The sequence below is a fragment of the Carettochelys insculpta genome, chromosome 2 (genome assembly GCF_033958435.1).
Source record: "Carettochelys insculpta isolate YL-2023 chromosome 2, ASM3395843v1, whole genome shotgun sequence".
Lineage (NCBI taxonomy): Eukaryota > Metazoa > Chordata > Testudines > Carettochelyidae > Carettochelys > Carettochelys insculpta.
In genome coordinates this window covers 110,955,532-110,979,994 of record NC_134138.1, presented here as the reverse complement: position 1 = coordinate 110,979,994, position 24,463 = coordinate 110,955,532, and the positions used below count along the sequence as shown (strand labels likewise).

At 41.7% G+C, this 24,463-nt stretch overlaps 1 protein-coding gene across 3 annotated transcripts in view; it reads right to left on the bottom strand.

Moving 5' to 3' along the window:
- ZNF236 (zinc finger protein 236) overlaps positions 1 to 24,463 on the bottom strand; it is a 178,311-nt gene that overhangs the window by 75,151 nt on the left and 78,697 nt on the right. For all 3 annotated transcript variants that reach the window (XM_074987533.1, XM_074987534.1, XM_074987535.1), the window contains exons 8-14: positions 24,110 to 24,178; positions 19,528 to 19,731; positions 17,424 to 17,652; positions 10,836 to 11,108; positions 9,084 to 9,287; positions 1,279 to 1,423; positions 218 to 478 (exon numbers count right to left, since the gene is read on the bottom strand). In XM_074987533.1, the coding sequence (XP_074843634.1) occupies positions 218 to 478; positions 1,279 to 1,423; positions 9,084 to 9,287; positions 10,836 to 11,108; positions 17,424 to 17,652; positions 19,528 to 19,731; positions 24,110 to 24,178 (1,385 nt within the window). The remainder of the gene's footprint in view (positions 1 to 217; positions 479 to 1,278; positions 1,424 to 9,083; positions 9,288 to 10,835; positions 11,109 to 17,423; positions 17,653 to 19,527; positions 19,732 to 24,109; positions 24,179 to 24,463) is intronic.

Sequence of the window (24,463 nt, the reverse complement as noted above, 5' to 3'; positions counted from 1 at the left end):
ATTGAAGTAGTTCTTTCAGGAGCTTCAGTTATGCCATAGGACTCATTATACTAAATATTAACAAGGACTTTTTCTTAATTATGCTAATTAAATTACTCAACCATTTTAGCACCCAAATAATAATACACAGTGCCTAAATCAAAGCCAGGTTTCAAGAAGCTTTAAGGATGAACTACTGAAATGTACTAAAAGAGTTTAAAAAAAGTTGCATACCAACCTATGAGTTTTCATGTGCTTTTTGCAGTTTAATGACGTTTTAAATGTTTTTTGACAATATGGACACATGTATGGTCGAAGATCATTATGGATTCCCATGTGTCGCCTGAGGCTGCCACCAGTAGTGAAGGCCCCATTACATATAAGACACTTAAAAGCTTTCAATCCTGTATGAGTTCTAATATGTGCTTTTAGCACTCCAGCTGAGACAAAACCTCTTCCACACTGAGAACACTTAAATGGCTTCTCTCCAGTGTGTGATCTTTCAAAAAAAAAAAAAAAAAAGTGAAAGAACAAATTGGAAAAACATAATCAAAAAGCATCTAACATTTTATTCAACAAAACCCGCAAATATAATTTTAAAATGATTATACAATTACACTTCAGCACACAATTATAAGCAAAGTTGGTAGAAACTCCCCTTTACAGTTGTATATAATGTTGCCATCAATTTGTGAAGTAAATGTCCATGCAACTGCTTGCACATATCATACACATTTTAGAAAATTAGGCGCATAAGAGTCACAACAATAAATTCCACACTAATAACCCAAGCAACACCAATACTGATGGCAAGGCACAGGGTACAGGTTAGGCTACATCTACACTATGCAGGTTTTAGCAACAAGGCTGCTTCAACACATCCCTGCCACCAAAGGTTGATGCATATAGATGCTGTTTTTGGCACTTTTACTGACAAAATACTGCTAGCCCCCATGAGTGTCTTTCACTTGGTTGGCAGGAGAGCATTCCTGACAAAAGCAGCATTCACACTTGCCTTTGATGCAGCAAAACTTTTGCCATTTGTAGGGGACTGGGAGGCAAGCATCCATAAACAACAGAAGGTGTGTTGGTCAATTGCAAAGGTAGAAAAAGCCTTAGTCCAAAATCTGGACCAACCTGACTAAAGTGAACACTGTAGTTTTCACTAGCTAAGGACAAAAAAGTAGTAGAGCTGAAGCCTTAGCAATGAGTCATCTATAAATACCTTCCACTTTAATTGTCCTCACATTAAATTATTTTAATTAAATACATTTCCTTTCTCTTTTGTGTTTATTTTACCTGATATGTTGCTTAAGATGGCAAGATTTTTTATATGCTCGATTGCAGTAAAAACACTTGTATGGCCTGTCTGCTTCATTTCCAAAACTATTATTAAAATAACTTTGGAAAAACTGGCTATTCCTTGGGATTGGCTGGATAAGACCTGCATGTATAAAACAAAAACACAAAATGGAATAATCTGGTAAATCTGCAATGCTATAAAAAGATTAACCATTTTTAAAAACAATATATATTATTTAAATACAATAAGTCAGTAGTAGCAGGAAAAAGAATAGGTATCTTTAAAGTATCTATTCAAAACTACGTCATACCTGAGCTGCACAGTTCCTTCTAGCACTAATGGCTCTAGCCCTTACAATAAGCTGCAAAGATAATTCTGTAAGTCCATATTAGATGTTTACTTTCAACAAAAGCCAAAATAAGTTCAATAAAACCTTATTTACTAATCCACTTACCAACTGACTTAAGTCCTCAATAGGGATCTTGTATCAGTTGTATCGTATGACATTTAATTAGCTATATTACTTGATAGTGGGATAAACCAAAAGTTTATTACATGAGAGGTAATTGAGAGAGTTTATATAAATGACACTCTTTTGCTACAGCTCTGGATTTCCTCAAATTACATAAAACCTACATTTGAAAGAGTGGAAATTACTCTGTCCAACATCTGCCTCCATTAATCGGTAGTTATTTTTCCAGTGTAATTAGAATTCCATTGGAAAAAAATCACTCATTTAAACAGATGCTGTTTATACATTGTATCCTGAAGACAGTCATATTCAGCTATGAAAAATGAGAACTCTTATTACTAACTGTCCATGTCTTAGTCTGAGAAAATTTAAACACTTTTCTCAAATGAAGTGACAGGGTGTGGAGTATTAACAGATTTCTCAAGTAAAAGTCAAATCACACATCTTTGAACTGAAAACTGGTTCCCATGCATAGCAATAGTGTGCAATCTTGCAAAAAGTTACTGTACAATTTTTTCTAAGATTTGCTTATACTGCTTAAATTCTCAGAAATAGCCAGTTTTTGCCATCTTCGAGATCTTCAGACTGCTGACCTACCATTCTACCTTTCTTCCACACAGTTGTGTTTAAAAAAAAAATACCCACAAAGGAAAGTTTAGTACTTTTCTGCTTCCTGGCTCCATAACACTAACCTTTAAGGTAGGCACATAAAAGAAGAGGAATGTCCTTTGGGCTTAAAAACTGTAGTTAAGAGAATGTGACCAATGAATTTGTTTTAGCACTGTTTTCTGGGGAAACCACCCAGGAGATGACTATAGGAGATGATCTGAGTCTTCTAAATACAGCAGGAACAGAGCTGCAATTTGGCAACCACCTTTCCTGCTGTGCAGTTCCTGAACTTTGAATGAGAATTAACCACAGATGGCAGTTGCCTCCTCCTGCAAACTATGTTCTTTTCTTTCCAAAATAGTGCTTCTATACCCTTTCTTGCAGCTGAGGATATATATCACAAAGGTATGGAGCTATCATATTAAATTTTAAACTGCACAGGTGTTCCACACTAATTAGTGAGTACCTAGAGAGTATACTCTCTCACACAAAACAAAAAACAACCATCACACTACAGGCACGTGTACAATAGTAGAGAAGCTCATGCCCAGTCCACACAAGTCACTCATGCTACTGCTGGCACTAAACAAAGTTGGCCTGAGAAAAGTAACGAAAATTCCTAATGTGAACACACACTAATATTCTTACCATATCTACAACTGGTCAGACGAAAAAGAAAACTTCTGAAGTAGCCAGGAATGACAAGAGACACTTTTCCCCAGGATAAAGCAACTTACAGATTTTCAAGACCTTATTCTTCACAAAACACATTTCCTCCCAGTCAAGAGGAGAAATTCATAGTGCTAGACACATCAAATAGCCAAATTCAGAAAAATTAATGAAGTCACAATAGCACTTCTTGGTCAATATTTTAATTAAAAAAATTCCATAGGGAACATATAAAAAACCTACCTTAAACTATATAGACCCAAGAGCTAAAAAATTTTAAAAAAAAATCAAACCAAATATAAAAAGTAAAAAAACTGAACACATTTTTCAACAAAAAGTATAAATATAAATAAAACCTCCATCTTTGTAATGTTTTGTAAAGAACCAGTTCAAACATATCAGCAAGAGAGCGCAAACACATTTGTGGCTCAAAATTTTTCATCACCGTTTACAGAAAATGGTAGTTCTGAGAAAGTGTCACCAGAGGGAAAGTGGTTGTGCCACCTGTTGGAGAAGAAGTTCAGATCCTTCACTGAACATTTCAAACCCAGTAACTTACAGGAATTGCAATGTATCTGCAAAAAAACACCTCATATATTTCACAATTCTGAACATTTAAAAACATACAATTTAATCTAATACCTGAAGACAATTAATTCCCCTTTTTAGGTACCCATGGAGACTGTGTAAGAGACCTTTGCTGTTGCATGCTATTGTTCAATGGTATCAAATTGTGGAGCTACCTCCATCCCCCTCCATTCTTTCTTACCACACAGACTCCGAGAGAGATAGGAAGGAGGGCGGGTCATGGAGTAGATATGTGCAACACATCTTGAAGAATAACAGTTACAGTAAAGGTTAGTAACTGTTTTTAATTCTTTGCTTGACTACATACGTCCCCTCCATTCCATATGACTGCTAACTGGTTGAAACTCCAGTTCAAACTTCGCACCTTGAATGCTCAGATATAGCATGCAAAGTTATAAAAATATGCTCTAATGATGAAGACAAATATATTTTACAGATACCTGAACTTAAAAAAAAAATGTATAACCTGCATGAGATGCTGTAGACTGTGCTACCACCATAGATAGAAGAGGCATAAAACAGTAGAGGCAAAAGCAGGAAAAAAAATTACTGCACTGAAAAGGAAAGGTCTTTGACCCTGTTCACAACTGAGAGAAGCATGACCTAACAGACCTAGTTTTGTCCAACCAAAAAGCCATTATCCTTCTGACATCCAAGGCATGGAGCCTCTCATTCTTTTGAGAATGAGGATTAGCAAAGAATGCCAGTAAATAAATGGCCTGATTGGGGTGGAATTCCAATTATTTTAATCAGGAATTTCAGATGGGGACAAGGGATGTAAAGTCCTGTTTAATTAGTTAACCGGTTAAACACTGTTTAATTGATTAGCCAGATGGGATGGGGGTGGCTCCCCAGCCACCCCTCCCCTCTTCCAAGCCTCACTAGAGCAGCCCCACCCATGGTGGCCCCATGGGGCTGGAGCAACCCCCTGCCTAAGACATGCAGGGGCAGGGAGCTGCTCCAGCCCCGATTGGTTAACTGTAACTGGAAATCCTCAACCCTTTAGGGTGAGGCCTACTGCTTAACTGGTTAAACATTAATATCTCCAATGTGAATATAACTGGTTTTCCCTTTCTGAAATACCCAAACTGGGTAATGAGAGTTACTAAACTAGTCTACAACACTTCTTGCAGAGGTAATAGTGATCAAAAATACTACTTTCCTAGAGAGATGTCTCAAAGAGTAGGTAGTTGAGCACTTTAAAGAATGTACCTACAAACCTTAGCAGCAGCAGATTTAAGTCCTAGGAAGAAATGGGCCCAAGACATTCAGCTATAAGCTGTCCAGGCCGTTTAAGATTGAATTGACATGAGATTCCAAAGTATGAGCTGCTCACAATTGGTGAGTGAAAAGTAGAATTAACTACTAGGTGAACTCTTACAGAACTACAATAGACCCTTATTGTTTCAGGTGGAAGAAGCAGATAAAACTCTATTGAAGAGAGGTTCAGACTTGTAAAACACCTTTTAACCCTATTTGTAAAGCTTTAACTGTAGGAAGAATCAGTTCCATTTCAACAGTAAAACTTATCAAATCGATTACTTTCACCTATTCTGGAGAACATTTGACACATTCCTTGAGCATCCTGTATCCTGTGGGGGTAAACTATGGAACACCCAGACAGTAAGATGGCAAGGTGGTGAGCAGCCAGGAGCAGATACAGTGACAGCCATGGTCCGTGGTTTCAGGTTAGGTTTCAAAGGTACTGTTAAAGGAGCCTTGACTAAGAGACTCAAGAGAACCAATATTGGTGAGGCCACATCTGAGCTAGGTGGATCACACAAACATGAACCTGCTTTAGCTAAAGCAATACCCTGGAAAGGTGCAAAATGGTAGTGCAGAAAGCAGGCATAGATCAGATTGCCTCTTCAAAACAGTAGCCAAGTGCCTATCAGAGATTCTTGCCCTTGAACGAAAGAGCAAAACTGACACTTTCTGTTGAGATGATATTCAGAACAGGGCTATGTGAGGGATCCCTAGGTTTGAAAAATGAATCCCACACTATCTAGCCTGAGCAACAATTCATGATTTCTGCTGATTGATTTGTTCAGGACAATGAACCGTATGACACTGGTGATATAAAACTCCCAAAGATCTACTGCCTCTCAACAGAAACAATCTAATCGGGTTCCTCTGTTCACACAGTACATCACAATATGTTGTCCACGTGCTAGTTTCTTTCTTGATGTGAGGCAGTAAAGCCTGACAGGCCAAATGAACAGCCCTCAATTTCTACATATTCATGTAGCTAGCCATACTTCTGTTGAAACACGTATCTTGTATTCATTGATGTCCTAGGACAACTGTCCAAGTGAGAGAGAAGTAACAGTAAAAGCAACCAAATGTGGCTAAGGAAGAGGCAAAACAGTCCTATACATATGTTGGATGGATCCATCCACCTGTCCAACACGGTTAGCATTCCTGGAGGTATTTGAATGAGCATATCCAATGGGTGATAAGCTAGGGAGAACAATGGGATTTTACTATTTCAAAAATTTAATGAAAAAGTCTGGCACGCTGAACCACATATGAGAAGGAAGGCGTGTGCCCCAGAAGTCTGAGTCAGGTGAGAGAGAGAGAGAGAGAGAGAGGGCGCAAGAAGGGAGTATATTTTTAACTGTTTATGAGCTTTGAGATATATGGACATGTTTGACATGGCCTGAAATTTGGCCTGAGGAAGGAATGGCCTGTAAAATCCAGAATCATCCTTATAAATGCCGTTCTCTGAAGCAGGGAGAAGAATGGCTTGCCCTGTTTGACAAACAGATCTACAACTCTGAAAAGGGAGTGGCTCATGGACAAATTGACTCCTACTTGGAGCCTGGCTCAACATTGTTACAGCCAGTCATCCCAGTAAGAAAATATTTGCATACTTGCTTTCGGTGTCCCCCCCCTTTTTTGGGGGGGGGGTGGGGGGGAGCAGAGCCAGTACTCAGCTGGCTCCCTGCTCTCCCCCCCCCAGCAAATTCCAGGGCTAAGGCTGCTGAGGTGCCAGTACTCAGTATTGGCAAGTACTGGCACAAAAAAGCACTGCTTGCTTTCCTCAGGAATAAAGCTACCACAACAATCCATTTTCAAAACACAGGGCAGCAGACAGGCCAAAGGGTAGGGCTGTGAGCTGAAAGAATATGGCTGACCAGAAATCTTAAGAATCCCTTGTGGTTTTAATGGATTGCAATGAAAATCTGTGTCTTTCAAGTCAAAGGAAACATATCAGTTACTGTGATCCAGAAAGAGAGTATTAGAACTTATGATTATCATTTGAAACCTTATTTACTTTGTATGTTAGTTCAGATTTTGCAAGTCCGGGATGGGTTTCAGAACTCCTTTTGCCCTTGGAATCAGGAAGTAGCAGGAACAGAAACCCTTTCCTCTCTAAAGAAAGTGAATCTCTTCCATAGCTCCCAAATGGAAAATATATCGCACTTCTTGAAGGAGGGCATCTTCATGAGAATGGTCTCTGAAAAGGAATAGTGGAAATGGAAATTGGTGGGGGAATGGAAGTAAACTGCAGGGTGTGTATCACTGTTCAGTGGTAATATGGGACCAAACATACAGGAAGTAGGATAATGTGTTGGAAAAATAAGGTTGGGAAAAACTGTTAAACCTTGATCTGGTACTCTATCCTCAATAAAGTAGTTAAACAGACCATTTCAGATTTTCCATCTGTCTTTAAGAATCTGTTGACAATAAATAAACGAGGGAGTGATCATGTAGACTTGAGTGTTTTCCTTATTTTCCAGATTTGTTAGGTTTCCTTGGTGGGAAAGGCAGATAGCTCATAAAAACTGAGGGTAGAATTGCTTTCTTTTAGGAAAAGGTGCATAGATGTCCAATTACTTCAACATGGACCTCTAGAAGGCTCTGCCAAACCCAGCCTAAAAGAGCTCTCCTTGACCACTTCAAAAGCATATAAACTAAAGTAGCTATTCTCTATTCTCTTTCACTGGTCTTGACAAACCCTGAAGTCATCCTGAACAAACGATAAATCCTGCTGAAATACAGTCTCATCAAGTGATAAGAAGGAAGAATGCAAAGGAGTCTGAAGCTGGTCCTCCTGCAGCAATGTGGGTCTGAATGCCTTCAGGGTCTTACCTTGTAGTGACAACGGCTAAACCAATAATCTCCAGGCACTTCGCAGGCGTGCTAGCATGCTGTCTGCTAAGATATCCAAAAAGCTGAGGAACCAGGCAGAATCTGGAAATGGGAAGCATGTCCATGCGTTCCAACAGGGCTATTGATATGGCACAGAACTCTAGCCATGACTGCTCTAAGGTTCCCTGTCTCTTGTCAGCCTATGGGTACCCTGCAACAGAATTCTCTGTACCTTTCAGAATATTTGAGCAAAAACATTTTAGTAACACATATTTAAATCCAAATCAAGCAAAAGTTTAAACTAGCCAGGATTAGCTCAGACTTTGGTTGAGAAATGAGGAGCTGCACACGGTCATCTCTTGTATGGATGACTGAAAACAGAAGAGAATTTAGACGTGAGTCTCTAAAAGGCCCTCAAAAGTTACATTTAAGCTAAAGAGGACTTTTAGTAAAGTCACTTATTATATAAGCAATTAAAATGGAATTGTAAAACTATGATCTTATTGGTAAATTGTGGGGTTTATTTTCATTAAGCAACAGGCTCATGTGAGTATGAGTATTATGAGTATTTTAGACATATAGTTCAATCTTTTTCATTCAAAACTCGCAGGGTTATTATACTTTGGTTGAAGTTTTAAAAACAACAGTGTTCAGTATATCTAATTTAAGGTGGTCAAAGCAGAAAACTGCCCATCATTAATGAAGTATAAATCAACTATTTTTAGGTGAAAATGTACGTACATACATATCAATATTTTATCCACTGTCACCAACCTCTTATTTACAATACAATCCTTCACATAAAGCTGAGTAACCACTCATCATCATAATTTTAAAAAGTGATTAATATCCTATTCTAGAATAGAATTATAAAGACGATGTGAGCTTTCTATAATGTATTCCATCAATATGCCATCCTTCAGTAAAATGTTATCACTAATGTAACACTACTTCACTGGAGCTGCCACGTACAATTTTATATATCTTTAGTGGATTTAGTGTAACTGTAGCATAAATACACGTGATTAAAATAAGGAGATTTTATAATATATTTTCTAAGTGTTGGCTCAAAAAACTCAAGGAAACAAATGAATTATTCACCTTTTCTGCACTGCATATTTCACCAATTTTCTTCTGTTAAGCTTTATAGGATTCTAGCTATATAAACGGGCTTCTTTATAAATTCATCAAGTACGCTCTGGAAACAGCTCTCTCTTTGGCTCCTAAACAGTTAATTGCAGGTGCATTTTCTTGCGTGAACAGATAGACTGTCTTTGCTTAATAGTGTATTCTACTTCATTCATATTCTAAACCCAAATTTCAGGATTACAACGAGAAAGTTACAGTGTATACTAACACAGTCTTCACCTAAATCAGTGATGAGTATGGGTTCTTGCAAAGGAATATCCGGTACTGGAATACTGGTTTTTCCTATTCGAACTTTTGCAGGTTTACGTTGGTGTCGCATCTTTCGTAGTTCAGTGTGTTTAAAATGTGAAGCAATATGAGTCTTCCTGTGTCCTGATGTTCTAAATTTTTTATCACAGTGAGGACAAGCAAAAGGTCTAACACCTGCAAGAGATGAAAATATATTACCTTCGTAATATAACATAACATAATACTACATAATATAACATGTCCCCTGGCATAAAAATTATGGAATCTACACAGTAAAATCATAACAGTGTGTTTACAGAGATTGACGTTATCACACAGAAGCTGTGTCTACACGTGCACGCTACTTCGAAGTAGCGGCACTAACTTTGAAATAGCGCCTGTCACGGCTACATGTGTTGGGCGCTATTTCGATGTTAACATCGACGTTAGGCAGCGAGACGTCGAAGCCGCTAACCCCATGAGGGGATGGGAATAGCGCCCTACTCAACGTCAAAGTAGGGACCGTGTAGTCGTTGCGCGTCCCGCAACTTCAAAATTGCGGGGTCCGCCATGGCAGCCATCAGCTGAGGGGTTGAGAGATGCTCTCTCTCCAGCCCCTGCGGGGCTCTATGGTCACCGTGTGCAGCAGCCCTTAGCCCAGGGCTTCTGGCTGCTGCTGCTGCAGCTGGGGATCCATGCTGCATGCACAGGGTCTGCAACCAGTTGTCGGCTCTGTGGATCTTGTGTTGTTTAGTGCAACTGTGTCTGGGAGGGGCCCTTTAAGGGAGCGGCTTGCTGTTGAGTCCGCCCTGTGACCCTGTCTGCAGCTGTGCCTGGCACCCTTATTTCGATGTGTGCTACTTTGGCGTGTAGACGTTCCCTCGCAGCGCCTATTTCGATGTGGTGCTGCGCAACTTCGATGTTGAACATCGACGTTGCCAGCCCTGGAGGACGTGTAGACGTTATTCATCGAAATAGGCTACTTCCATGTAGGCTTCACGTGTAGACGTACCCAGGGTGAGGGTGTGTGTATTTTGTTATTTTTCCAGGTTGATTTGGCGGGGAGGCGGGACGAGAGGAGTGAAAGATCATGTGCGTACTGTTTAAGTACGTGACTAACTTTAAAGGAAAGTTTCCATACACACTATAAATGAGAGGAAAACTTGGCACAAAAATTCCCAAACTAAAGAGGGAGTAGCGACTATACGGGAAAGCCTATAGGAATGCCAGAAATATGAACCTCATGCTAACACACCACAGAAATTGTAATCTGAGAACCACTGTACTCAGCACTACCTTCAACTCAGGGATACAAGCTTTTATGACTTTCAAGTTTTTATGACTTCATAGCTCAAGTAAGAGATGTTGTCTGGAGACCTGGAACAGCTAAAGAACTGACCCACCAGGTAGACATTCCAGAAGGATATGAAAAACTCAGTGTGAAGGAAGGAAACAACAGTTGTGGTTTAGAAGGAAAAAAGGGAGTGAAAAAAGGCACACACCAGAGAACTGGTACATGAACAAGTTAAAATATTTAGTGAATAAAAGTTTATAATACAAGAATTCAACAGGGCTACCATTTAAATTCTTAAGGTATTTGTCAAAGACAAAACACTTCATTCGATATTCAATATTTATAAAGGTGTTTGATTGCCTTCATAATTACACACCAAGCTCTGTCCCCTATTCTTGGAGGTTCTCCAAATATCATATAAAACCACAGGGGTAACTCACAGGCCTTACCTGTATGCAGACGAATGTGAACTTTTAAGCTTCCTGAGGTGGAAAAACATTTCATACAATACTGGCACTTAAAAGCTTTAATGCCAGTGTGTGTTTTTATGTGTGCTGTGAGAGTACTCTTCACAGCAAATGCACGGAAACACTGGGGACACTTGAATGGTTTTTCATGTGTGTGAATTCGAATGTGGCGTACCAGATCACTGGGTTTTTTAAATTCTTTAGAGCAGTATGGACAAACATGCCATCTTATTCCATTCTCTTCTCGTACAGAACCTGAAATAAACAGCACTGAAATCAGAGTTATGCCTTTATATTTCTATAAGTTAAAAATTATAGGATAAACTGACAGTGATGCAAAAGAGAACTGAAAATGAGCAATGAAGACTCTTAAAAAGCACTTGTCCCTTTAAAAGTGACAAGCACTTGTCCCTTTAAAAGTAAATATTGCTTATAGAAATATGACTAAAATAAAATTAAGTATTCTCTTCAATTATAGTTACCAGCATTTCTGTAACAAAGGAGGGTAAAAAGCAACAAAATACATCTAGGGTGCATCTACACTAGGAACTAACTTTAAAGTCAGGCACTACATTGAAGTAGCCAGCAGTGTCTCCGCACACATTTTTCCCTTACTTCAAAGTCCTTACTCCATTCCCAGGAATGGAGTAGTGCCCTACTTCAAGTTTAACTTCGAAGTAGGGCGTGTGTAGATGCTCCACTTAAAAGTTGTACTTCGAAGTAAGCAACTTCAAAGTTATGTTTGTAGTGTAGACACAGCCCTAGAGTAACATTTTATTCTAATGTACAGTATGCGTATGTGACCAGCATACCATGCGTTAACACAAACAAACAGCTCAAAAAAATGGCTGGCTGGATATAAGCACAGTAGCATACTTCAATTTCTGAACTGTTATACTCCTTCTTGGATTGCTATAAAAATTCCAAGATTATAGGCCTGCTTTTTGTTCATTTGTCTGTATTTTGAAGAGAGTGTGAAAAACAGTCTTCAGACTGCTAAAAACCTGAGGAAAATTTACTATAATTGTCCAGGGCATTTCAGAATATCATTGGAAGCTATATTTGTATCTGATTTAGAGAGATACACAAACACATGGGGGGGTTGGAATTTAACGCAGTAGCACATGGACCATGGTGCAGGAATAAGGGCTCTGCAAAGACATCTAATCCGAGTTCCAAGAACAAAACGGGCATTCTGAGTGCAATGAATGCAGTGTCAGGTCATAAGTAGCTCTAAAGTGATGCTATTCCACCAGCAGTGCCTTAATCTTTGTGCTGTGTTTTCCCTCTTTTTGGTGTGTCACTCAGTGAGATCTGTATAGTGAAAGCCATTATTAGACAACATCAAAAATAGCACTGTTTTATTAGAAATGTCAATTTCATTATGAAAAAATAAGAGAATGAACAGCCATTTCCAAAGCTGATTCCAGTACCTACAACAGAGGACAGCTCTTTCAATACTTATGGGCTGTGTCTACACTAGCTCCCTACTTCAAAGGGAGTATGGTAAGTAGGGTGTCGGGAGACTACGAATGAAGTGCTGTGGTGCATATGCATCACTTCATTAAGCTAATCCTCCCCCGTGGCAACTTCAAAGTGGCAAACTTTGAAGCGCTGGCTTGCATGTAGACATGGCTAAGCCATGGGTACTTCAAAGTCCCCGGACTGCTTCGAAGCCCCTTTACTCCTCAACTCCTGTGGTACCTCCTCTATAGTCCTTACTGCGAGGAGAAGCTGCAAATCTTGTAGAAGGAGCTAGTCATGAGAAAATTTCATGAAGACAGATGGAGAGGGTAGGTGGTAGGGAATAGAAATGGTTTTCCACCCCGGCTGTGTTCAAGACCCCGCAATCTGAGGTGATCTCGGCCCAGACATGGTAGAAGCAGGATAATCAGTTGCCAAATGGAAAAGGATTCAGTGTAGGAAGTGGTGTTCTGGATGCACCCTCAAATGTTGTGCATCAGTCCTGAGGGTTGGTGAGAGGTCCTCTGGTCCTGGACCAAAGCAGAGCAAAGCTGGCACCATTTGATTCTGGCCCGCACGCCAAAAAGAATCGTGCCTCCGTTGCCTAAGGTAAAATGGCAAAGGCTCGAAGGGCTTTCCCTGCAGTGTGCGGGTATAGATCCCAAAGCGTTAACAGTGGCCCCATTGTCTTTTGGAGTGTTCAGATGGGGTCTGTATTTCTTGCAAATGGTTCTGAGCAGTCAAATGGTAGGTCCTGGATTGTAGTTAGAACCACTCGGGGAATTCCTGAGACCTGCAACCATGATCTGCATCCTACAATGATGGCAGCTGCTATCATGCAGGTAACTGAATCAGCAGACTCCAGGGCAGCTTCCTGGGAGCGTCTGATGGCCAATTTGCCCTCCTCTAGGAGTGCCACAAATTCTTGGTGGGAATCAGGAAGAAGCTCCTGGAACTTCACAAGGAAAACCCAGGAGCTAAAAAAGAGTGGTGGATCAACACCACCTGCTGGTGGGCAACCCACAGTTGTAGGCCCTCTGTGGAGTAGACCATACAAAGAGGTCAAGCTCTTTAGCATTCTGAAATGTTGGTGCAGGCCCCAGCCGATGCTGACACTCTTTCTGGCTGACCATTTCCACCACATGTGCATGCAGGAGGGGGTACACGAAGAGATGTTCCTACCCCTTGTGTGGCATGATGTCCCACCTCTCAACACCCCTGGCCATGGGTGATATGGACACCAAGGTTTGCCCTAATATCTTAGCAGTAATCTGAATGGTCTTTATTAGTGTAACACCACTCTCGAAGTCCCCTCCATTGCAAGGATGTACATCATGGTGTCAGTGTCCTCAAAGAGCTCTTCTGTCTGTAACTGCAGATTTTGTGCTACATAACAAAGGAGGTGTTGGTGTCTCTGGCTGTCTGTAGTTGGCAGCATCGTTACAGAGGTGCCACCTTCTGCCTCCTCCACATGGGCATTGAGAGGGGAGTTTGAACTTAGTTTAGCTATCTCAAGTCAGCTACCCTGACTGAAAAATACATTGCTCATGTAGAGAAAACACAGTATTGTCTTACGTCTCATTTTTCTAGGGCATTAGAAGCATGTTAGGTGTGAAGAGCCCATTTCACACACTCCAAGGCACTTCGGAGTGTAATATTCTCATCAAGTTTGGGGTTTTTTTTCATAGCTTGCTAAAACAAACAACGAGCCAGGATCAAAAAATCTGACTCCATGAGGACTCCTCTTTCAAAAGAAGGGCCTGCAGACCGTCTACACATGCTTCCTCTTCCCCCACACACAAGAAGCTTTGAAAAGGAGGCCAGACTCCAAACCACGTGATGTTATGCTAATGAGGCCCAGGGAATTTGCATCCATGCCTCATTAGCATCTTTTGCTCCATGTATTAGACCTGTGTAGAAACAGCCTTTGTGTGTAACAGCATTATCTCTAAACAAGCTATTCCAGAAGATCTCTTCCAGAATAGCTTATTTTGAAATAATGCTGCTGTGTAGACATACTCTGAGGGAGCAAAGGTGCCATTCCGCCACTAAGCTGTGTGGTTTCCAAAAGGAAGGTAAGCATATGGGTTGGTTAAGATGAAAGAGGGATACAACCTTTGGCAGAAAGTTTGGGTGCAGGGAAACACTCCCTTATTGAAAAAGGTAAAAAAGGGAGAGCAGTTCTGCCATCATGGTCCCCTGTTCACCTGCCCTTCTTGCAAGATAAATGCCAGGATGGAGACCTTCAAGGAAAAGAGACAAGGAACGGGAAGCCATATGTTCACAAAGATTTCATCAACACCAAGAGGACAAGACTGAGGTCCCATTGCAGAGCAATGGGTTGAAAGAGCAGATAAGTCTAGAGGAAGATCTTCAAAAACCCAGGCCATGTAAAGACAGAGTTCCCCTCCACAAGTGAGTTCAAGTCACTGACAGCAGCAACATGAACCCTGATGGAGTTGAGAGCAAGCACCGACACTTTTCAAGGACAAAAGATAGTCCACACAAAGAGAGATATCCAAGTGCTCAGCTGAAAAACCCTTCTGCTTTACCCACAGAGTTAAATGCTTCTATTCAGTCCTATAGGACCCACCTCATGGACTCTTCTGCTACTCAAGAGGATGTCTTGTACTGCAGATGAAGATTCCTGCTCTAGTGAAGATGTATGTCCAAAGCCCAAGCTCTTATGTGAAGCATATGCAGATTGAGATACCTGATGCTGTCAGCATGCTACCTGAGGCATTCCAGGAAAGCTGGCAGTGGAAGCAAGAGATGTGCTGACATGCAGAGAAGAAATCAGAAACAACGCTGGCACAATAGGGTGACCACAATGACTCACTTGCTACTGTCTGACCTTGTGTAGGGAACACAGCAGGAGGCGTAAGGGAAGAAAATTGTAAATTGTCTGGTCTGACCAACATATTATTAGGGCCTGGCACTGAGAAAAGGCACTGATCCCTTTCCCCAATCAGAGCAATACCAGGTGCTTTTGCCTTGGCATGGGGCATGAAGAAGTCCCTTATGGGAGTCCCCAAGTGATCAAAAGAGATCAGCAGGTGCAGATGTCATGGAGGTCCCATTTGCGATTAGCCAGAAAGTTTGAAGCATCTGGAGTCCTTATTCTGAGAGGTTGATCTGTTATGGGGCTGTTTGGCTCTGTGGTTTGCTGCCTCGGCCATGCTGGTACATAACATTTCCTGTCTGCTCTCTTGCACGTTGGGGCCACAAGAACAGATATCGTGATTAAGAACAACTTGTTTTAAAAAATGATGGTGGTATAATGGCTTCATTGGAGAGGATGAGAGGTTGCGTTTGGGTGATTGAGTGTCCTGAATTGGGCTATCCTCCATGTCCCCGAGGCTCTTCTGATCTCTTAGAGCTGAAAGTGAAGGGGAAGATGACAGTGAGCAGATCTGTGCCCTGGAAGACAAGGAAGAGCAGGAGTAGTGTGGTGTGTAATGGCCCCATGCATCCCATGATGGCCACTGCATCAGATATGGCAGTTGCAGTGGCATCTATGGTGGAACAAACCCTGGGAACTGAGGGGGCTGCTTGTGGGTATCTGGCCACTGTGGTGATTTAGGTGAGAGGCATGACATGGGAATACAGACTCCTCGTCATCCTCATTGTTGTGGTATTGAATGGTACAGTGCTGAAGATCTGTCTGCATTTACATGCTGTTGGCTTGGCAGGTGCCAGAGTGCCCATGGCAGTGACATCATTTAGCAGCAAGTGACATTGGGTCAATGGCTACGTGGTTTTGAGCACCCAGATGAACGCCAATGCCCATATCCACCTCATAGTGGTAGAGGTATCAGCGGTGGCTGCTGGTGCCACAGAGTGCTGAGCATAGCTGTGTCTGTGCTCCTCACATTCGAGGTTTGTGCACTCAGTGCCCGATGTACTGTGAAAGTCCATAGTGCTGACTCTAGAGGAAATTGGCACCGGTGGTGGAAACAATCTTGCCAGGGACCATTTCCAATGAAGACGACGACAAGGGTTTCTTCCTCTTCACCGATAAGAATGAGCCATACTCTTGGCCAGTTCAGGGGATAAGGGAGAGCACCTGGGCAAGAGTTTAGGCTCGCTCGTTTCCAAGGCTGATGGAGAGCCTTCTTCGTTAAAATAATTTTCAGGGAGAGGTCTTGATCACAACAAGCCCTGAGACTGTGGCAGTGGACACATTTGGAGGAGGTGTGTGTCTCACCTAGCATTTAACACAGAGGGAGTGCCAAATGGACAACGGCATAGATTCCCTGCAGGGGATGCTCTTTTTTGAATCTGGGGGAACCTCGGATGGTGGAGAGGCAGCTTAAGAAGTCACTCTCCAACCAGGAGTGGGGGAAGAAACACAAACAAGTATGCTAACCTCCTACAGGAAAGGGAGAGCTTGGATAAGGTTTTCTAACTTATCTCTGTATTTATCTCTATCTAAACTAACGGAAGAGGCAAAGCACTGCTCCAAGCTCCATCTTCAGCTAAGGGCAGTTGAGAAGGAACTGAGGGGAGTTGGGACAGACACATGTCAAATGTACTTGCAGGCACTGCAAGTCACCAACTGCACATGCGCATCCCAACCAGGTACTGCTAGCCAAGATCTCCAATCAGGGGTGCTGGGGCGCACTGTCACCTAGAGTACAGCACTCAAAGGGCAAGCACGTGTAAAAGAATAAGCCCTCACAGCTGTAGGCAGCAAAAGCAAAGACCAAGAAAGGAAAGGCAAATCCTGACCATAACAAAGCAACATCAGAAAACTATTAAAATCTGAGCAGCAGAATCTTAAGTATTGCTTTGTCACAGAGTTTCAACCAACTGGGACTGAAGCAGTAATGGCACTGCCTGTACAGATCTTCAGTCTGAACTAAGAATGTATAAGAAAAATCCAAACTTGGATGCACAAAATGGAGTACAGGAAATGGAAAACAATGCACATGCATACACAAGTTGTTAAAACCAGTGTTTTTCAAATTCCATGAGCATTTTATTGATATATCAGCTGCACGTGTTTTAAAAGTTTCTATACACACAATGAAAGGTGGTACAGAAAACTAAGATATTACTATTACTGCACAAAAGTTGTATGTAGAAAAACATTTCCAACTTTACCAGGTAAAAATGGTGACTTTTTCTTTATAACCTTTTTCTCTTTTTTATCCATCTTATCTGGGCTTTCTTGCTCTTTATCTTGTTCTGCATTATTAGGGTCAGCTTGATGATTAGAAAGATTCTGAACATCTGGATTTTGATCCTGAGTTGTAGGAGTCTTAGCCTGGCTACAATCCGTAGGATGCGCTGAGACTGGAATTGAAGACAGCCCACTGTTTTCTAAGGCTTGCTAAGGCAAGACAAAACTAGAAGGTTAGGAAAGAAAAACTCCACAAATTATTCTAAATTTGCTCTGCTCAAACAGCCATATATGAGATGCAATATAGCTATGATTAAAGTCACTTAATCAAGTTTCTTACAACTATCTAATTTTAGCTGAATTTCTAAAGTTCAAAGATACAAAGATCTTTCCTGTACAAAGGTGGTAAGCAGTAATATTTTAACTTAGTGTGGGGAAACTTTTCTGGGTCAGGGCCACCAACCCACCAGAAAAATCAATCAGCGGCCACACACAAGAGAAGCAAAAAGAAAAGAGGACACTCAACTCGGGGTACTAGGACTCTGCTTATGCTCCTTCCCTAGGGCACTGAGACTCAGGGCTTCCTCAGCAGCAGGGTGACCCAGAGCTTGGGTTCCAGCTGTGGAGAAGTGAGCCAAATCTTGGAGGCTTGCCTTACTGTGGGAGGAGGCCGCAAGCCTCACTGTGGGCCAGATCAAGGTAAGCCGGGGGCAAGATCCAGCCTGCAGGCTGTGGGCTCTTCACCCGTTTTAACTAATTACACTATTCAGCTGGAAATGGATTTCTTCCAGAAATATGCACAAGCAATCACTCCGTAAAAAACTAAATGAATCTACTAAGTCCAGATAAAATGGTGTGGTTTCTCTGAAATCTCCATTCAAATTCTCATTTTAACCAATTATTTCTAATTTGAAAACGGTAAGAACTAGAGTTTTTTTGTTTTTTTTAACAATATGTATTCCATGATGATTATATATTAAATTGTACTGAAAAATACAGGCATCTAAAACCATAAAACTAGAAAAAGTAACCACACAGCATAACAAATGGGGGGGTGGTTAGGAGAGGATAATTAAAATTCATAAAATAAGGGTACGTCTACACTATAAAATGCTAGTTATGTCTACACTATAAAATGCTAGTTATCAACCTAGTAGTATCTACACTGAGGTCAGTTTAATCACATTGCTCAGGGCTGTGAAACAATGTAATTAAGCCAACATAACTTTGTAGTATAGACAACTCACAGGCCTTGATCCATACCTGCAGAGAACCCCACTGACCTAAGAAGGCTTTGCACAGGGATAACAGTGCATTACAGAATTAAGACCTGAATGTATTTCAAAAAGGGGTTCAGATGAACGGTGTGGTTGGGTACTGCTTAGAAGGAGAGACTAGTACATAAATGATGTGCAACCTTTTCAGCTTGAGGATTGAATCTATTTTAAAAAGATCAAGGGGCCAGGATGAATGTTCCCTGTACGCTATGTGCCTGTAAAACTGCTCAGGAGAGAGTCAAATGCTGCCTCACTGATTAGCAGCATGGCCACAGGAGATTTTTTGTTTCTACTGGTGGGGCACATTTGTACATGCATTGGTGGACATAAAAAAATTATTCCACACACAAATGGAAAAATCTGCATATAAATAGAAAAGATGAGAGGGAACATTGACCATGACCAATATTTAAGATGTTTTCTGCCTTGTTCTGTTCCCTTTCTATCAGCTGGGCCCATGGAAGCACAAAGAAAGCATTAAGAAGGAATTGAAGAGTGGGAGCAATGGTGTTCATCCAAACACTCCAGCTTAAAGATCACAGGGTACAGCTCAGGGAACAAATTCTCAATTTATAATCAAATGGAAAATTTCTTAACATAATCATCCTGGTTGGCCACAATTCAGATTTCTGAGTGACACAAGTGGTCCAAGGACCACAGAAAAGCAAAAAGCAAAAAAGGACAATCTTAATTTAAAAAAATACTTATTGTTATTCACTTCTAACCAGTTTGATCACAGAATGGGCCAAAGAAATATCTTGCAGCACTGTCGAATGTCAACCTTACTTATTATATAAATATGCCCTACCTGCAAAATGTCTCGATTGAGTCCCATTGCAATATTGAGCTGCTGGCCAGACTGCTGGGGTGGGTTATTTTCCACTGGACCCGGCTCCGAGAGCTCAAGAAGCTGTTGGATAACATCCGTTACAGCTTCTTGCCCTTGTTGACTTGCAGCTGAAGTTACTTGGTTTTCTGTCTGTTGAAGAACTGGAGACCGAAAGTGTGTGGCCTGAAACATACAGCAGTATACTTGTAAAGGAAATGAAAGACATACATACATAGAAGTTTCACTTACCAGTCTATTTTCTTTATCTGAAATACGTCCACTGTGGGGACATCAATTCATGTAAGACTGCACAGTTTACAGAGCTGTCATTCAATAACTGCTGACTCCACGGAAGGACTGCTTCTCGAATCCCCGTCCAGAAGGGGTTCTTCCCAAGCTAAACAACTGCTAATGGCTTGAATTAAGTTTACAGTACGATACTGGCCCATCACCAGTTCACAGGGCTTGGGACCTATGTTTAATTATGGAATGTTTGCAAGCCGGGTTCCCGCTAATGCTTTTCCCTCCATGGGCAGAATAAATTTTGTTATGTGCATCGAGGCATAAGCAGATGTGCACCACCAACAGAACACACTGCACACTGCGAGTGCCTGTGGGCACTCTGCTAGTAAGCTGGGCGGCACCAGAATCTCTCCTGGGCAGCTGCCCAAGCGTTCAGCTTACAGGGAACACTGTTTGCAAGAAAGAGCACACAATGGTACATGTAAACACAAAAAAAAAAAGTTCAAAAAGCTTTTTAAATCAAAAATATCAAGTACATAAATAAACGTAGAATATTTCATAAAAGTAATGAGGCCTCGGTGACAGTTCCACAATTAAACACCATCTTTAAAACTTTTCGAAACAGAGATCATTGTACATATGTATGAATTAGTAACACCGTCCATAAATTATATCAAATAAACTCTGTGAATAAACATATCATGAAAACATGTAACTGGGCTGGAAAACCTGGGGAGAGCCAACCCTCATTACTAAATGCAATATTTGAAGAAATCACGTGATTTCCCTATAAAGATCAGTAGGAAGCTGCAAGCGGGGGGTGGGGGGGAAAATGCTCAGGGATCAGAAAGTGCTAGGGGTAAGTAGGCTCCAGTGGAAAATCCTAAAAGGGCCAAGTCATAAGAACATAGGGTCTGGAGAAGTCTACCAAAGTATGGAAGTGAAACTTTCTTTTTGTATGGACTTCTGGATGGACTTTGATTTGGGAATGTGAGGGTTTTGTTTTTTTAAATGTTTTATTTTAGGTTAATATACCCTATTCCCAAAGAGGGGTATTTCTGTCCAAGAAAAAACATTTCTGATGCTTCATTTCAACTGTCTAAAGGGGAAACTGAGGCTGTCTGCAGTCTGTCCATAAGGCTGTCATGTATTACAAACCTTCAAAAGCAACGAGGGGTCCTGTGGCACCTTATAAACTAACAGAAATGTATGAGCATAAGATTTCGTGAGCAAAGACCCACTTCGTCAGATGCAGGTCAGGATGAATTTCACTTGGCCTTTCACTATAATTTTATTTTCCGCTTTAAAAAGCTTCTCCATGGCTCTTTCCATAGCTGAAACATTCTCTTACAGACCTGATGAGGTAAAGACCTTGTCTTCACAAATTGTGGTAATTCTAAACACTTTGCATACTCGCAGGGAATACAGGCAACGGTGGGGTGTCAGGTTGTAGGGCCAGCAGGAGGTCAGGCTGCAGCAGGTTGCGGCTGTGGGTTGGTGGGGGGGGGACCAGACTGGGGGGTTGGAGCCGTGGGGAGGGGGGTAAAGCTCATATGAGCAGGGGAAGTTCACTCATAGAGTGAACTAAAGTAGGTAAGTGTGTCCCTCGTTTAAGCGAGTACTCGTAAATGAAGTACTCATTTAACAAGGGATGAGTGTATTCTAAAGCATACCAGCTAAAACAGCCTTCATAAGAAAATATTTTCAAGACCTAATTTTATTTCTTCTCTATAATAATACCTCTCTCTCAGAGGCACTCTATTTATTCTTTATTATTTATAAATTTCCCCACTTTCCACCAGACAAAGATAGTTGTAGAGGAAAAACTCAACCAAATAAGTCAAAAATCTGCCAATGGAAGTAATATATTTTAAAAGACAACCACCTTTCGTGAAAGTCAGATTTCTTTTTAACTGTAATTAAATGTATATATTACAGCACTTCAAAGCATGTCACCTCATTTTTCATATCACAAACTTTTTCAGATTAGTTCACGTTGTTTTTACTCAGTATCAAATTATTAGGTTTTGCACAGGTGTCTGTGCCTTAGAATTTCCAGCCCAGGAAGCAGCAATATGTGTTACTTTTATGTCCCTTGACATAATGAAGACGACCCTGAATACCTGTGACTGTATTTCCCTATGCTAACACAGGACACCTGACAAAATTATTCACAGTCAAATGAATTCAGAGGTGACCAATCATGAAAACATTCAAAATAACATCAAGTTGACTGAGATCCTGTCAAAAAGAAACTCTGTGAAGTTGGATTCTTTCTATTTACCTGATGTTTAAGATTACACACACATTCCCATTCACCTATCTCACAAGCAGGAGGAGGGGATGACCAAGGGGCCTGATCCTTTGTGCCTGGTGCTTTCTGTCCTCCACTCATGGCTGGGCCTCCTGGATGAACTTGCCCCTCCTGGCACTTTGCACGATGTCTGTCTGGAGCAACATGTGGAGTGACATGCAGGGTCACATGCCCCTCTCCACAGATTGTTAGCATTCACACTAGAATGGGGCCAGCAGCAGCCTTTTGCCATTGTGTGAAAGGAATGAGAAAGGAACTGCTCTCAGGCACAGGGAAGGCATGATCAGGCTGAGCTCATTTCTTCAACACTACCACTGCTAACACGTGGCTGTTAACAGCCTGTCCCTTCCTGCTTGCACTTGTATCAAATACAGTTATCACAAGGCTGATGCTGGCCACTGCCCACCAACATAACTTAGACAATTGCTGTGCCCTAGCTATAGTGTGGACTTGAAGGAGTTAAGCCCTACGGATGCACTGTGCACCACAGTCCAGGGATCTCACTGAAGTGGCTTCAGCAAACTCACTGGAGAGGTGGCTCAGGATGGGAGAATGCCTATGGGTTGGAACAGCCCCATATTCCCTTGGAGCAGGACTCAGGGCTGCAGGGAATGCGAGTTGGTGAAGGAGATACTAAGGCACAGCCCTGGGAGCTGCTGTGGAGCCTGCAGGTTCAAGGTGTGAACAGGCTAGAAAGCACTCTCACCACACACACTACTCCAGAGCTTAGCTGCAGGAAAAAGAGGCTGCCACGTGACAGTAATGTGTGGGGCTTTTACACATGCAGGGCTTAGCTCCTAGCCAGGAGCCTGGGACAAAGGGTCTTGGGTTTTCCTGGGGCATCCGCCCAGCCAAAGGCAGTGGAGCAGAGGAAGAAGACAGACGGCCAAGCTTTTAGTGAACTCAGTGCCCTGATTAGAGGTGGCTCTCTGGACAGCACAGGGATGGGACTTGCCCCACTTGGGGTAGACAGAGGAGGAGTGGTGGTGAGGTTGACAGGGCAAAGTTGGGAGGAGACAGCAAGAAGGGAAGCATGTAAAAGGCTGATGGAGCAGCTGCAGAAGCAACATGTAACCAGCTGCTGCCTGGCACATGCCTATACTCACCAATCAATGCAGCCAGTGCCAACTAGACATGAGAAGTGGGATGTGGTCCTGCTGGCTGAGAACAGGCACACAGCAGTGGGTGCACTGACAGGGCAAGGTGGGAGTAACCAACCCATGGCACTACATCTTCACTCTACCACTAGCCTCGTACTCCTAACCCCACATCAAGGGCCCCTGGGTCCCCCGCCCCGCCCCGCCCACACACACAAATACACTCACCATCGGTGAGCAGGGATCTGGCTGGCAGTAAGACGTGCCTTGTAATGTGGGGGAGAAAGAACTTGCCTATTTTTAAAAAAAGTTGAGACAGCTACAGGATGGCTTAAATATGGGACTATCCCTTTAAAAACAGGGCATCTGGTCACCCAATCTGAAGGCCACCTGGGTCACAGCACTGCCTGGAATCTTTAAAGCACTGAATGTTATGGCTTTACCCAACACATTTGCCTTCTGTCACCAACCATTGAACTAGAGCTTGCTTGAATCTCCTGGAAAGGCCACCCTGCAGTTGTTTTCCACAGTTCCTGCGTTGCATAAGTCCTCCCTAGCAGATGCAATACCTTTAGAGTCCTTTTATGGTATCGTGGTCCTCTTACCTGCCATATAGGGACTGGACCTGACTTGTTTTTTGAGATCTTTTGCATGGAGTTGTGAATGTAGTTATCAGGAAGTGTGTATGAACCATCAGCCCACTGTAGTCCCAAATAACCATTTGCATGCATTTACAAATTGGGCAGGGCATTACATAAGGCCCTTTACGTCTTCCAGAAAACAGCTGCATGTTTGTTAATACATAATATTAGTAAGTGGTTGCAAAACTATGAAAGCTGCAATTTCCTTTGAACATGTCTGCCATCTCAGTATCGAAAGAAATAAATTAAGACTGCACAATACTTACATTCTTCCATTTATTATCAACAGGTTGCAGCAGGTTAGCAGGAGATGTTAGAGGCTGGGACACTGGATCCTACAAACAGAAGAATGGTCATGACAGTAAGCTACTACACTAAATGAAAAAAGACATAATATTAAGTATAAAACTTATAAATTAGCAAGTTCAAGACTGGACAGATGTCCAGGGTTCTCTGCATAATGCATACACACTGAGGTGTACTCACAATAAATTTCTGGTGGCCTCTGAGTTCAGCTACCAAATGATACTGGTGACCACTCTGACAATTTTTCCTAAATTACTTAATTTACTTGAAGAAAAATAAGTAAGTATGCATATAAATATATCTAAATCTTTGCA